Source organism: Xenopus laevis, chromosome 1L (genome assembly GCF_017654675.1).
Source record: "Xenopus laevis strain J_2021 chromosome 1L, Xenopus_laevis_v10.1, whole genome shotgun sequence".
In the NCBI taxonomy this organism is placed as follows: Eukaryota; Metazoa; Chordata; class Amphibia; order Anura; family Pipidae; genus Xenopus; species Xenopus laevis.
Window position 1 is genome coordinate 174,165,443 of NC_054371.1, and position 16,083 is coordinate 174,181,525.

The following is a 16,083-nucleotide window of genomic DNA, read 5'->3' on the forward strand; positions in this document are numbered from 1 at the left end:
GTATTAAGATATTGGCACATGGGGCATTTTTAGCCATTTTTGTTTTGTTGTGGGGTATGCCAAATGCTGTTTTCTGGAAAAATATCTGCCCATGTAATAGCTTTGATTCACTCCATGCTCAGATCTTCCAAGGGTAAAAAAACATTAACTATCAGCGTTTCAAGCGTATACTATATTAAGCTGTTTTTCAAGTTGTTCTATGTTTTTTGGTGTTACTGGCCCATTTTCCCTCAATGATTTCAGAGTCCTGAGTGCCCAAGTCCCTTCAAACTGGCTTTTTCTTAAACATCTGTTTCAGCACTCGACTTAAGTTACGTTCTTAGATGGTGTTTTCTGTTCATAAATAATGCTGAATAAAGAACATCACACATTTATTCCCAATATCGCCCACATTCCCATCTACCGCCACTACCTGCTATGTACATAAACAAGCAGGATGATCTTAACAAAATATGGGGCTGCAGTGCTGAAAACTTTAGGCCACTCCTCCTTTAACACTACCTTTAGCCATAATTATGCAGATATGCTAGTATGGTAACTATAGAAATTGACTATAAGGCTTTATAAATCCTAGACATGGCAGTAAGAAACTGGATAATGAGAATATTAACCCCAGATATGTTGGCAGGAACATTGCAGTAATGGTTATTTAGCTCTCAAAGTGCTGAAAGTTAATTAATTATGAGCACATTATTTGCCGACCTAGGCCCCCTGCCCCAATCACTGCCACAAAGTTAAGGAGGGAGGTAAAAGGTATGTGGTATGCGGCACACACAGGTGAAGAGACCAACCCTGTCCATGTAAACAGCCTGTAGACTAAAATATCCTGAAAATATTTTGCTATCCAGATCCAAATCTGTGTGTGTGCCACTTCCCTAAGGTTATAGTATACAGTGGAAGTAATTTTGAACAATTAATCATAAGAATATAATGAAACTGGCTGGAGTGAGCTATCTACACTGGGGATAAATGGCCAATTCATGTCAAGTAACATCAAATATAACCAAATTGAATAAAGGAGACAGAATAAATTATAACTTTATAACTAAAGCTGATATGTGTGGCATCGCACATCGCGTGCCGGGTTAATCTCTTTTGCCCCCTGCAATGCAGAATTTGGGGTAATATGCCTCCAGTCTCTCTGCAAGATTGAAACTGTAAGGCTGCCGGAGCAGATTATTCCTGTTTTATTGGTATGAACATTAAATCTGAAGCTGCCGACTTCCAAACAGCATTACCAGTGCATTAAATGTGCATTTGATTACTGCAATTGTTTTAAACAGCTTTTCCCCTGTAATTGTGTTTGTATTCTGTGCTGTGCCCTGTGGTTCTGTAGAAATCGCCTCCAATTTGTTATGCGCCATTCAACTGATAAAATCAGACTTGTGAAGAAACCTTTATCCAGTGACAAAAACTGAAGTGTGAAAAATTCTGCATTTCACGTGCCAGAAGAATATATATTTAAACAAACTGCTTCTATTTTGTCTGTATTAGATGGATGAGGTGTGTGTTTAGTGGCTATTGTTATGGCCAGTGGGAGTTTTATTCAACCAGTCCCCTCTGCATCAGATCCTTACATCCCAGGCATAAATACAGAATATTATGTGTTCTTATAATGCCACCTGAGCAGTATTTTACTAGTGTGGCCGGTAAAAATTTGGTTTTTTGCCAATATTATTAATGGGGAAGAAAGAGAAAATATGGAAGGGTCAGCATTTTTTTTTTTCATTTTGGCAACCCTAAATGGCACCAACATGGTTAAAGTACAATGAGGCCCAAACAACCCCCACTAGTCCACTCCGTGACTGTCTATGGCATCTTGTAGCAGCCCCTCTGGCATTTGCTACAACCCACAGATTGCCAGTCTGGGGCCTGGTCTTTATCTCCAGGCTGATTCCACCACCTCTGGGTCAAACATACAGATTGGAAGCAAAGCTGTAGATGATTTTGTGTAATCTCAATAGCATTTTTCATGATGATAATGATGTTTTGACAGCAATCCTGTTATCTGAGGAAAAGCCTTGGCACGCTGCTTTGTCACTTTCAAAGTGACATTTTTCCTATTCAAAAGTGACCTGTTCAAGGTTAAGGAAAGATGACTTTGGAGCTATGATCAAGTGAAGCCTTGCGTGAATGCTATTTTGATTAAAGAATTTTCAGCCTCCCTAATGTATTTCTTTTACAACGTATTGATTAATCTCTTGGGGCCCTTGCATGGCTATATGTTAATGATCTATCACTTGCTTTCTCACTTTAATTTGAGTGTAATGGAGGCTGATGTTTAGAACATGTGCATCTTGGGCACACTTTGCCTCCTCTTCTTGTGTGATTAATGATTCATTTATTTCTGCTGTTGGTTTAATCCTTAGTGACAGATCTGTGCTTATATTATAGTGTTCAAATCATCAATTTAAGGAGTCCCAATACGTGACTTCACACTTTGGGGCAAGTAGCAGAGCAGGTCCATTTTCATGTAACAAATGGGAGCTGCTGCAAATGTAGAGCTAGAGTCCAGAAAAAATACTGCAAATGATGTATTTATAGTTCAGAAAAACATTCTGTCTGTCCTCCCCCGTGTGTTTGTGTGATTCTCACGTGTTTTCTTGTCTGTGTAAGTAACCACAACGTGTAGACAAAAGGAACTCACATCTCAAAGAACAAATTACTATATTGTTTCACAGGCATTCGTAGATCATCAATTGTGCTTTCATGTGAGTTTCAAAAGTCTATCACATTCAATTTCCCAAAGGGAGGAAGCACACCAATACCTTCGGGCAATGCCTTTAAATCATATATTCAGCAGAATGTGGCACAAGCTTTCGGGGATCAACCCCTTCCTCAGGATTTTTAAGCCGGACTGATCAACATCTACCCGATTTTCGGGCCCCTTCTCGATCGTGTAATAGGCTGGCAACTTAATCTGTTGGCAGCTTATATCTGCCCATGTATGGGGGCCTTTAGATTCAGCACACCATGAATATAAAGGTTGGTACTGAGTAAGGTATAATTCCTTATTGTATAGAATTTCTCATTAGATATACACACCCTAACAAATTCAGCATATTGTTGCCTAAACTGGTAGATGTGTGTTAAGCAGGTTTTATTGTAATATATTTTTGGTATCAGTGCTGAACTTGCTGGAAATATGCTAATGCCTGCTGATTAGGCTCCATTGTGTGCTGTATAGTGCCTTGATTTATAATTGTCCATTAGTGCGTTGCTCATAGCAGTGTCTTTGTGTTTTCTGTTATGCTACTTGAACTAGCTGCTATGTGCCAATGCATGGCATTCTGGGAGAGCCTTCCAGTGTCCACTCTTACTACACCACCATATTAAAGGTGCTGCTGCTTCCAAAAAAATCTTCCTGGATGTGGGCCCACAATGACCTGACTTTTTTGCTAAAATCTCTTTGGGTTCTGACAGGGGAATGTAATAAAAGTCGCAAAGAGCAAAACAATTCGCACCAATAAGACTAAAAATCCACATCTCGCAATGTAATATTGTTCCTTAAACTGTTATTGCATTGCGAATTTTAATTGCGCATTGCGAATTTTAATTGCGCACTCATAAGAAGTGCTTGAAGGTGTCGTAATCTTTTGGAGCAAACATAACGACTTTTTCAGTAAGAAGTTTTATTACATTGACAGCGCATTGGCGCAAACTATAAAATTCGCAAACGGTCTTTCACTGTCGGAAGTGGTCGCTAAACAGTTTCCGGGCTCGCAAAAGCTATATTAAATTCGCGCAAAGGCATAACTTTTCGCATTGCGAATATTTTTTCCGTTAGCGATTTTTATTACATTCCCCCGTAAAAGTATTACAATACTCCGTTTAGTAGATGTATTTGAACGACAAATCTGTGCATCCTTTGGCTTTTGGAATTCTGGGAGCTGTAGTTCAACAAAGCTCAGGCACGGCTGCAAGGGAGGGGACCGATACGACAAGGGAGCACTGTAACAGCCTTTAGGAAACTAGTGTGAGTGTTCCAGGTGTCAGGAAATGCTGACTAGAGAAATACTGATTAGCAAGAATCCTTGCCAAATGAAACACTGGCCCTTTCTAAATAAAGCATGTTATTTCTCAGGTTACTGTACAAGAGGGAGTATTGTGTGTGCTTGTGTGTGTATATACAGTAAATGGTCTGGAGATAAGTCTGTTGCACTTTTCAAGAAGCTGGAAACATATAAAAATGTTGGAAGAAATGGCATTTTGCCTCAGTTTTGCCCTTTATAAGACTCTGTAACCTCTCTTGGGCATTTTATTTTTTCTCCTGGAGAATAATCATACTGGAATTTTTCAGTAAATATGTCCATATGGCAAGACAACCCTTAAACGCGGTTATTAAGATTTGGGCATATAGTGTTGCATCAGAAATTCCACTTTTTCTGTTCTTCAACCAAAACAGATGCTTTTCTTCAAAAACTTCAAAAACACGTTTTATAGTTCAGTTGGTTTCAGATAGTTCACCAGAAATAAAGACTTTTATCAACTACTCTCTATTTTCTTTTTGTGGCCCATTTTCTAATATTGAAGTTTAAAGCTTGAGGGGCGTCACCGAGTCTGTAACGGTTTTAAATGATACCTTAGTTGATACATTTGTTATCTTTGTCGCTGCTGAGCAGAATCCCTGAGTTTCATTAAAGGCAGCTGTTAGAATTGATACAATAGTTGCTAATACTCCACAGATGCTGCTGAGAAATGGATCAATTAATGTAGCAAATTGAATTACTGTGCTGCCAGACTGAAACACCAGAGACAGGAACATTATATTATAGACTTCAATTCTGGAAAAACAGTAAAAAATGGAAAGCAACTGAAAAAAGTCTTTTATTTTTGGTCAGCAGTCTGAAAATAACTGAGCTGAAAGTGTGTTTGGAAGATGAACAACCACTTCAAATTCATAATTATGAGACCACAGATTGTAACAACAACTTTAAAACAATTGAACATTTTTTATGAATGTATATTGCAAAGGTGCTTAGAATACATTCTTTTTTTCATTTCATTTTTTATTGGGTTTGCAACTAGGGTTGCCACCTGGCTTTTTTTAATTGGGAAAAAGGATAAATAAAGAAGAAACGTAGTCCATTTAGCATATCTGTCTGTACTAATTCGGATACATGCAAGCACCGAACACATACACAGGTGGTTGCCCATGTGTAAGAGACCTTAGTGTTGTTCTTCTTTTTAGTTCCTTTCTGCTTTGCCCATTGTTCCCATTTTATGATTAGATTATGTATTATTAATCGTAACTGTCCTGCACTCCATCACTGAATTAGATTACAGCAGGAATGGTAAATTATGGCAATCCAGCTTTTGTTCAGTTACTTTGCTATTGGGTATGGGCCACAAACTGTAATCCTGCAACACCTGAAGGGCCACATGCTGTGCACCATTTGTTCAAAATAAAGAAATCAGTCACAAAAATGTATTTATTCTTTCAGGATGCCAACCTCTTGGAGTACCAGCACCACACCCGCGATTACAGCTCCCACCTAGGCCACGGCTCTGTTCTTTTGACACAAAGAAGAAGACCCTCACTGCTATCTGAATTCCAGCCAGGAAATGAAAGGTATGCATGATCTGCAAAGTGCAGGTCTATGTCTATTTGTGTTTTATTTTGTGCTTATCAGAACTGCAGTGTGGGTAAGACAGAGCACTGACCATTTCTTCCTGTGTTTAGTGCGGAATAGCGGTTAAGGAACAACTGGTAATCCAACTGTTAGATTGTTAGTACTAATATTAATATAAAACTGGGAGGAGTGCACATATATGTAAAATAAATAAATAAATCCCACAAAAATAAAATGATTCAGACAAACCAGTTCCTCCCAAACATATCATGGGACCCTTTAGACCAGGGGTCCCCAACCATATTTTATCCATGAGCAACAATCAAATGTAAAAAAAGAGTTGGGGAGCAACACAAATGTGAAAAGGGCCACTGGGGATGCCAAATAAGGGCTGTGATTGGTGATTTGGTAGACCCTATGTGGACTGGTAGCCTAAAAGAGGCTCTGTTTGGCAGTACATGTGGTTTTTATGCAATCAAAACTTGCCTGGAATTAAAAAATAAGCACCTTCTTTGAAGGCACTGAGAGCAACATCCAAGAGGTTGGTGAGTTACATGTTGCTTGTGAGCCACTGGTTGGGGATCACTTCTTTAGATCTACACTGCTTCAAATGAAAGTTATTTTTCTTTAGTCACCAGAACTGGCCTGGCGGGGGGCCCATTAAGGGTCGGGGGCCAATTGGGTTTTTTCCCGGTGTCCCACTGGGCCAGTCCAACACTGTTTGTTATTGCTTTTGTTTATTTTTTAACTACTATTTCTGCCCAAGGAATTAAATGTTCACTGGCAGGAGAATTCTCAGGCAAGGTAATAAAGAGCCAATGCTTTCATAGGAATTTTAATGCCTGGTAAACCCCATATAGGTGCCAGATACATGTTTGCTCAGAAAAGACTGAATTATTTGTGGCATCACCTAGTAACGTTAACTTTATGCTAGTGAAGCGGTGACATCACAACAGTAAGACACTATAAAGATTTTATCAGAGGCGCTGGCTGTGATCACAGAATATTGGCCCTATTATTTCAGCAGCTAGTTTCCTTTTTGTTTTATATGCACTTATATTTGATTAGGTAGCAGCCAAGATGTTGCAAAGGGTGAGGCCTTTCCGCCCTTGGCAAAACTGTGTGAATGTTTGGCAAGCTCTTTAATTTATACAGTCACAAATAAATTCAGATTCCTCTCACGTGCTTTGTGTCTGTATGGAACATTGTGCTTCCTTGACACAGTTCTGAATTTCTTTCCTTGGAAACATTCACATTTTTTTTCATAGTGGATTGGAAACAAATGCAAATTAGTTGTTATTAATTAGTATACAGATCAGGGCCTGTTTCATGTTCTGCTTCTGTGTACACATACCTGTGGTCAGGGAAGGGCGGATGATTAATACATTCCTCCCTTCACCTTATACACAATAGGGCTCTTAGCCTCGGGCCTTGCAGTCTCTCCTTTGCCTGAACGATTTCTAGTATGATTTGATCTGAGAACATGAGTGAGGATTCCCATACTTTGAACCCATTCTGTATTTTGCATGTGTAATAATCAAATACCTATTATCCCCTACCCAATTTCTAACACTGGCATATTAAGGTTGTATATTTCAAGCTGCCCTTTTTGCTAAAATTGTGGCAATATCACAGCTTCTACTTATTTATTATGCATGATATTTTTAAAAAAGTAATTAAAAAGCCAGCAAAAACATTTTCTGTATCAGCTGCTAAAATCCAAAAGGGGACTATTACATTTTAAAACGCAATGTGGTAAAAAGTTGTTCTAGTAGATTTCATCAGACTTTCCATGCAGATCTTTCATCAGACTGGTGTGTAAGGGAGTTCCCATATACAATAACGGTTCATGCTACCTCTTGAGTAGTGAAGCCACTTCCGTGACCTCGCATTAGTAAAGTATGGGCACTCCTAGGCTGGCAGTTCTCTAATTCTTGTCCCTTGAGATTAAAGGTTAAGATGAAACATTGATGTAGGATTTGACCAATATCATTTTAGACACTAGGGGCTGATTTATTGAGAAACGTGGAAAGGGATTTGGTATACCGATGCTTAAAAAAAGAAAGAAAATAACAATTGTGTACTATCATGATCACATGATTTTTTTTTGTTCCATAGATTACACTTATTTTCCATGCTTTTTTCTCATGACCTCATTTTGCCATCCTTCCCACCATTGTAAATGGGCTGTAATGGCATCATGAGTAGCATATTGTTCTACCAGCATCTATGCCCATTCACTACATTAACTTTTCCACATGACATTCGAGCAAATTCACCACCCTTCAAAGGGGACACTGAATGGAGTTATTGGGGGCTGGAGTAGAATTTGCACATTAGAACAAACATTAAATATATATCTGATTTGCCCCAGTATCTGCAGTTTGACAGCCCTACCATCTGCCATGGGAATCATGTTTCTCTGTAACAAATGGGAAGTGGCTGATGAGTCTCCCTTAAAGGAACCCACGGGTGTACCAAAAAACCACAGTGCTGATTCTAATGTATCATAGTGGCACCATTGTAGATTTTCTGTTGATGGTTTTCTCTTTGATCTATGAGACACCACAAGTTTGCTGGCAAAACACGGTGTAGCACAATCAAATAGTTATGGGGTTAAAGCTGAATCCTTGGAATGTACTTCGCTTTTATGGTATGGGTCACCTTGCGTGTATATCACAAACCTTAGTGACTTTTATCCAGATTCTTTTTAAACCCTTACCCATTAAAGGGCACTACCAATGGGGGATCAGACACCCACCAGGACTGCTGCTTCAGGGGCCAGCAGAGAGTATCTGTTATCTGCTGTGTATCCTGTGCCTTTTCCCACTTTCAGCTTTAAATGGTTGCCCCCATGGCTACACAGAGTTTGCTTATATAAACTATAGTACAGTTTCTGAAACAAACACACCAGTTGTTGCAGTGCAGGGCAACAGGACATTATATTTTCATATATAATATTTTATATCAGGCCAAAATAATATGTTCACTTTAATATCAAGTAATTGCAGTGGCTACAGTGATGGAATTGCTGCCAAATACACGAGTAAAGTAATATTGATAGGAAAGTATGTGCTAAAGTTGAAAATAAAATGTTGTCTTGTCTGGAAAATAATTGATGGGATGCAGCGTGATAAGGCAAGTGGAATGTTGAAGCTCTTGTGACCTTAACGCTGACCTATTCTATTGCCAGACATAAATCAGCACAGTCACCTTGCCCCAAGCGCTCAGTTATGTCAGTGAAAAATAAGGAGGAGAGACTCTGTGATATTTAGCCTTTGGGCAGAGCACCAATGTCAGGTTCATCTGTGGCCTCTGCTGGCAGGTGCACTCCACACCAGAATTTTCCTGACATGTAAGTAGGTCACATGAAATAAACATTTATTTTATTGTCATGGGCTTCTTGAGCACTGGTTTGTGGATATCTCCTAGCCATTAGTACTGTCAGAAATTCTCCCTGGGGTGATTTAAAGGTTCTACATATATAAGATGTATTTAAGTCAAGGTCTGTCTTTGTGTAGCGCCACAAATACCTAGCCACTTTCCAGTATTAGATAAAAGAAATCACAAGCAAACATTGCCACATTAGCATTATGTATGTTTGTGTGTTTGTGTGTGTGTGTGTACAGGAGGGGATTGTTTTAAGAGCCTATCAGAGCTAAATGTACCTTAAATAAGATTGCTATCATGCATGAGATCATATTCTATCTACATCAGGCTTTATCCCCATAAACCTATTGAAGCCTAATGCTGGGAACCTCTCTGAGCCTAAAACAGCTGACAAGAGAGGGAAAATACAATAGCTCCTGGTGATTTAGATAATAAGATTTGTCAGATAGCTGAACATCTGTTGAGATCAAATATATATTTAGTGCATTTTCATTTTCATGATCACCTTGTGTTTTAAGTGTAGTGGTGCTCTACTAATGCATTATCAATTCAAGGATTTGGCATCTTGCAAGACGAGTTGCAGGCATTTGGCACAAATCTTAGATGACTTATTTTCATCTAAATTGGCTGTTCTGCGAACAGTGTCCCACTTCTGAGAATTGACATGCAATCAAAAAAGACTTGTGGCGTGGGCAAATCTGTTTTTGCTCTTTGATGACATTCGCCTGTTCTGAAATAAGTATAAGTCATAAGAATAGGTAAGAGATTATCTGTAGTTCTTACATGTGACCATAGGCATTATTCTGCACCCTCCAGCTGTTGAACTGCAAATCTTAGCATGTCTGACAATTGAAGGATGTTGGATGATAACTGGAAAACAGCCTGCTGAACCCCAGGCTGAACATTCTAGTGCCTATGATAGCTGATTTTATCATGGAGTGCAGATCAAAAAGGGCATTAGGGTAATTGTGTTTTCTAATGAAACAAAATAGGCCTCATGGTGCCCAAGCTACAGGTAACCTAGCTGATTACTAGCATGGTACTGCCTGCTTAATGTAACTGGTTGAATCACCAACTATGTCTTCGTGATTCAAAATATTCCAGTTGCAGAAAGATATGCATGTGATGGACAGACTAAGGTTTGGCCTCTCATATTTAATTTTACTCTCTTATTTATAAAGTGGTTAAGACTTATTAAGGCTGACTGCCCTTATACACTGAAAAGCTTTCTATACATATAAATGAAATGTTTGCTTTTTACAACTTTTTCTCCCAAAGCCAGGCCCTGTATTTTTTGCCATGACTTTTTGTAACCACTGGGCCTTGTCTGATATCATGAGTGTCTGTATACAGAAAGTTACTGAATTATACCTGAGCATATACACAAATTTGGTTGCCATTTGCCTTAAACGATAAACTGATGCCCAAGATGAGACAGCGTCGATTCTCAGATTCACACTGATTTTTATGACATTGGCTTATATATCAAAATCACAAAGTTGTAAACTTTACTATATACTGAAGCACACATTTTCTTATCCTTTTCCTACCTACCCAGTCCTATTTGGGGATTACAAATTAAAAAGTCCCTCACTTTTCCTCTCAACCCAGGTCTCAAGAGTTACATGGAAGAAGAGACCAACATTCCTACCTGCATGACATGAGCAAACAACATGATCTAGACTTGGCAGAGGCAAAGAGGCCTAGATTGGATATTCTTCATGACCCACTTATGCGACACTCACTTATAACGCAAAACCAGCATGCAATAGGGGAAGAATTAAACAAGGTAAGACAGTTAACGCTAACATTTATGCTGTATCCTGTTCTAAACTTGTAATGGTTTTTTGATCATTTTAGGGGTGTCAATTTTAACAGCACAGCACAAACACAGAAGGGCTCTGCTCTTGGAGGCAGGATGACAGGCAGGAAAAGCTGAGCATAGGTGTTTCTCAGGGGAGGAGTTTGCAGGGCTCACAGTCAAAGACAGAGGCCAAGCTGCTCATAAACATCTTAGAAATTCAAGCCATGCAATATTCCCTTCTCCAATAACTTCGCTCTTATGGGACAAACCAGTGAAGGTTCAGTCTGGCAATACAACAGCAACTGTTTTAACATATACCATCTTGGGAAACCCACAGTCTGGCAGCAGGGCAAGAAGCAGTATATCCTTTTAACCATCTGTGTCCCAGCATGGGAAAACTTGCAATAAGATTGATTAAGCTAGCAGTCCCTAGACTTTGGAGAATGAAAATTGTACACGGAGTAATTCCTGCAGATAACAAAGCATTGGGGATGGCCCCTCAGCCATTCAACCAGCTCGTTGAAATCCAAAATCAAGACCACAAAGTTGATGCTATGGTGATACCCTGGTAGGTCAAGCTGGTATACCCTTTCCCTAGTGATCCACAGATACTGTGATTGCACCATTCTATATCTGAAAGACCCAATTTCCATAGTTGGGCAGTGGACCCTTGATTTCTGTCCTGCCCTCTTTAGACCCAATTCTGCATCACAAATGTGATCTCTGCTAGGAGGGTATGTGAACTAGTTGAAAACAACCTATTTGTATATCCCAAAAGGATAATGCAGTTCCTCCCTAAAGTAGTTACTGACTTCAACGTGAATCAAGAGATAAGGGAAAAAATCCAATCACATACGGCTCAGAAGGAACATCGGTGCACTTTATTTTACAATATTTTATGTTTTTTCCTTCTTGCAAGCTGCCTGTCAGTATTTGACATGGTTGTGTATGTACTTTTGCATATGTACTTTTTTTTGGATTTACACGCCCTGTAGTAGGTTCTAGAATGAAACATAGCTTTGAGGAAAACCAGCTGCCTTCTTATACTGTTTCTTTAGATAAAGGCCACAGTGAAGGGCACCTTGTTTCCTTTAGTTGATATTCCTGTCAGTACCTCAGTTATTACCCATGTACTGTACTCCCACATATTCGTTTACGTCATACTCTGGGAAGATGCACTTAAAGGTGAAAGGATAATGCAAAGGCAGAATTCCCCCAGGCCTCCATGATGTTGCCTCTATATGAATGGGCTGTCTCATATTCCATCTTTCATCTCTTTATTTAAGACCTTGAGACATGCTTCAGATAAGCACTGATGTATTTGACACTACTCTAGAAAACTGTACTTGTCTGTTTTGTCTCTTAGCATGCCTGTTAAAAGAACAATAACACCAAAAAATGAAAGCATTTTAAAGTAATGAAAATATAATGCACTGTTAAAACTGGTGTGTTTGCTTCAGAAAGACTACTATAGTTTATATAAACAATCTGCTGTGTATTCAAGGGGGCAGACGTTCAAGGCTGAAAAAGGAGAAACGGCACAGGATACACAGCAGATAACAGATAAACACTGAAGAATACAATGGGATTCTTCCAAACATATCTGTTATCTACTGTGTATCCTGTGTTTGAATGGCTTCCCCCATGGCTACACAGCAGCTTGTTTATATAAACTATAGTAGTGTTTCTGAAGCAACACACCAGTTTTACCAGTGCAGGGCAACAGTACATTATATTGTCATTCCTTTAAAACACTTTTTTGGTGCTATTGTTCCTTTAAGCACTTCACCGCAGGTAATTATTATTATTATTATTATTATTATTATTATTAATAATAAAATGTATTTATATAGGGCCAGCATATTTCGCAGAGCTGTAAAGTAAATGTGTTTATACAACTAAATCACATTAATTACATGCATAGAACATATGGAGTTATATACATCACAACTAATACCAGTACAAGAGGTGAGGAGTCCCTGTGATAATGCACAGGCACTTACAATCTAAAGGGAAGGGAATAAGACAGAAGGTGTGGGAGTGGGCAGGATCAGAATTGAGCTGGTGAGAGATTTAGTACTGTGGTATTGCATTTGGTAGTTAAGCAGAGTGAGGGTAGGCTTCTTTAAAGAAGTGCGTTTTAAGAGATCTTTCAAATGCAGAAAGGTTGGGAGAAAGTCGGACAGATTGTGGGAGAGAATTCCAGAGGAGGGGTGCAGCCCTTGCAAAGTCATTAATGTGAGCGTGTGAGGAGGTAATGAGAGAAGAGTTGAGTAGCAGGTCAGTAGAGGAGCGTAGCAAGTGGTTGGGAGAGTGTATAGAGATGAGATCATAGATGTAGGGTGGGCAGAGTTATGAAGTGCTTTGAATGTCAGGGTCATTAATTTGAATTTTATTTGAAAGGTAGTGGAAGCCAGTGTAGGGATTGGCAGAGTGGCGTGACAGAGTAGGAGCAATTGCTGAGGTTTATGAGCCTCGTAGCAGTTCACAATTTACTGTTTTTTTTCTTTTATCATGATGTGATTGTAAAGACAAGGGTTATTCTGTTTTTTTAGATCCTTATACCCTTAGCATTTAGCCCTATCCAAACCTTGCTGTCAAGGGGTGACTTCAGTTAGGGGTGACTTCAGTCATCACACTATATTATCATTGCACGGATATAGGTTCTTCCATACTTCTGCACTAGACAGGCGGTAGATCATGTTGTGGGCACTTATTATAAAACAAAATGGTCCTGGACACTAGCACTCGTAGGTTTTCAGTGATAGTCCCGTTGATGCCATGTTCAAGTAGATCACAGGGGTGAGACACTGTGGTCTGTAGCTCATTACACCAGTTGTGAATGGAGAGTGTGTATTTATTTCTCTCTCGCTTTGCCTCGTTCTCAGCTTAAACCCTTACTTGGTGCTGCTCTTTATCCCAGTATATCAATCATAATATTACAGAAGATTTTATAGATTGGTGAATGCATTCTCTACTTAAAGATACGAAAACCTGGCCCCTCCTTTGAAGTTAACCTCGGTGCTGCAGAGTCTAGGAAGATGGCACCTCCACCATACATAGATGACAATGAAAACTCCAGCACACGGGTAGAATGCTTAATAGCGATTTTACTCTGTGTTTAATTGTACCAAGCTAAACAAATACAAAGTTTTAAGAGCAGGCCCCTTCATCAGGTCTTCTAATACCTTTTCTATTCCACTTGCAGCCCTCCAGCTGTTGCTGAACTACAACTACATCATGTACAACTCTCACCACTTCCAACAACATCTGAAGGATGTCAGAAAGTTCATGTAGTCTACATGAGTTGGGAGTGGTGAGAGTTGTAGTTTACAAGCATCTAGAGGGAAACTGACTATCTGATATCTGCTTAAACATTTCTTAATGGGTAGGCATTTTGTTGAGATCCAAAGTGCATATTATGTTTGTTCTCTTATGCTTAGTATGTTTTTATTATGATAGTTCTCTGTATTCAAAATACAGAAATAAATACAAGATTTATAAAATATTATGCTCCTAGTGCGTAGCAGAAAGTCCTTGTCTTCTTTGTTTATTCTGCAGCCTTGCCCAGGGCATGGTATCTGCTTCCTTCCATGTGATGTATATTACTGCCTTTAACATGTGGTCTTTATTTATTTGACCCATAAGAGAGATTGTGTTTTCTAGGCATTTATCTTGCTTTTCCAAGGCTTTCTTCCAGGAAAATAATCTGAGTCTTTGTTCAGAAAAATAAAGAAAAATGTCAGGCACTAAGTTATGAAATAGACAGCCAGATAGCCTGGTGGTAACTGGATCTTATTCATACGCTTGCTCAGGCCTCTCGGGTTAAAGAGAAACAGCTATTTTATCAGTCTGTTACAGTGAGGAATGTGCTGTATTTTTCATATCAATGACTTGGCATATACAGAATATTGTCTTTATTTTCTAGTGTCTCCTTTCAAAGCTGCAGCAGGCTTGCCATGGGTCATACATAGTCACAATGGAAAGACTAAATGCCCCTTTGGTTAAAACACAGGGCACATGAAAGCTTTGGCTTACTGTGTATTAACACCCTTCCCAGTGTTACTTTTGGAATTTCATCTAGACGTCATCCAAATTCCTCTATTCATCTCATACAAAGGCTTTGCTTTAGCTCTATAGAATAATAATAGATAAAAAATGCTTTGGCCTTCATTGTGAGGGTAATTTCGTGGAGGGAAAATCTTCATAGTCATCCTTGTAGTAAAACACCATGATTTTCTGCTCTATGTAAAAAAACACATGCACATTCTGTAATAATTTCACATAAGTATTCAACATCATAAAACCCTATAGATCTCCCAGACAAGCCATGACCATTAAGTTTGGTTTTGAAGGTCACCCCAACTTATACAAGGAAAACATTCTTTAAGTAGGGGAAGACAAGGCATTTCTCCAGGCAGTGACATCAAGGAATTTTCACAGGGAATGCTTTTTCTAAGTTTAAAGGGGCTTCCAAACCAAAATTTGATTAGGAGGCAAACATAACACAGAAACCCCTAATGTATCCATCACAGTTACCCGTTTCTTCAAAAAGTATGAATAAATGCTATTTTCTATGTTGAAATCCAGCTGGTTAACCGTTCTTCTCTTTCTGCATCATTTGAAAATCCTGGCAGGAAAAGAGGGACTAAAACACTGATGTTACAAATTGTAACAACTATAACACAGTTTACAGACAGCATGCAGGAACTACATAACCCACAATGCATTGCACTGTGATGTTCCTTTCCTTATTGAAATCATGTGTGCAATTGTGGGGTTTGGAGAATGCAGGCTGAGGACAGCTGGCTGCTGATATAAAATAACAGTAGTCAGCCAGCTCAGCAAAGTAGTCAGAGAGATCAGCAGAAGAGCAGGGGGCTAGGCTTAGGGAACTGTCAGAAACCATTAAAATCATGAAAAGTCTGCCTATTTTTTAAATGTATTGTTAAGTTGCTTGAAATTATGTTTACTTCTCAAAAAGCTCAAGTTATATTTTTTGCGTAGTTCGCCTTTAATGTTACATTTGGGAAATGCTGCACCACTACGGTACAAAGCAAATGTGTCTTTGACAACTTTCTCTGTTTTCTGTTGGAGGAAGTATCCTCAGATGTTCAGAGAAAGTTGTCAGTGCATGACTTGTACAACCATTTCTATGTGTATTACTTGCAGGCTGTATACATTTTGGTTCAGTGCCATGTCTCTGGTGTTCCGACCCAAAAATGGTTCCTTATACTATCTAGAGTGAATCAGTATGATACCCTTCAGTAAAGAGAACTTTCCTCCTTTCCTCCATAGTGAAATGCAATATCCAAT

The 16,083-nt window shown here is 39.0% G+C and overlaps 1 protein-coding gene across 11 annotated transcripts in view; it reads left to right on the forward strand.

Moving 5' to 3' along the window:
* The window catches only part of LOC398642 (nuclear receptor corepressor 2), a 225,038-nt gene that overhangs the window by 71,716 nt on the left and 137,239 nt on the right, over window positions 1-16,083 (forward strand). For all 11 annotated transcript variants that reach the window (XM_018262644.2, XM_018262628.2, XM_018262635.2 and 8 more), the window contains 2 exons: window positions 5,445-5,572; window positions 10,575-10,752. In XM_018262644.2, coding sequence (XP_018118133.1) covers window positions 5,445-5,572; window positions 10,575-10,752 — 306 coding nt within the window. The remainder of the gene's footprint in view (window positions 1-5,444; window positions 5,573-10,574; window positions 10,753-16,083) is intronic.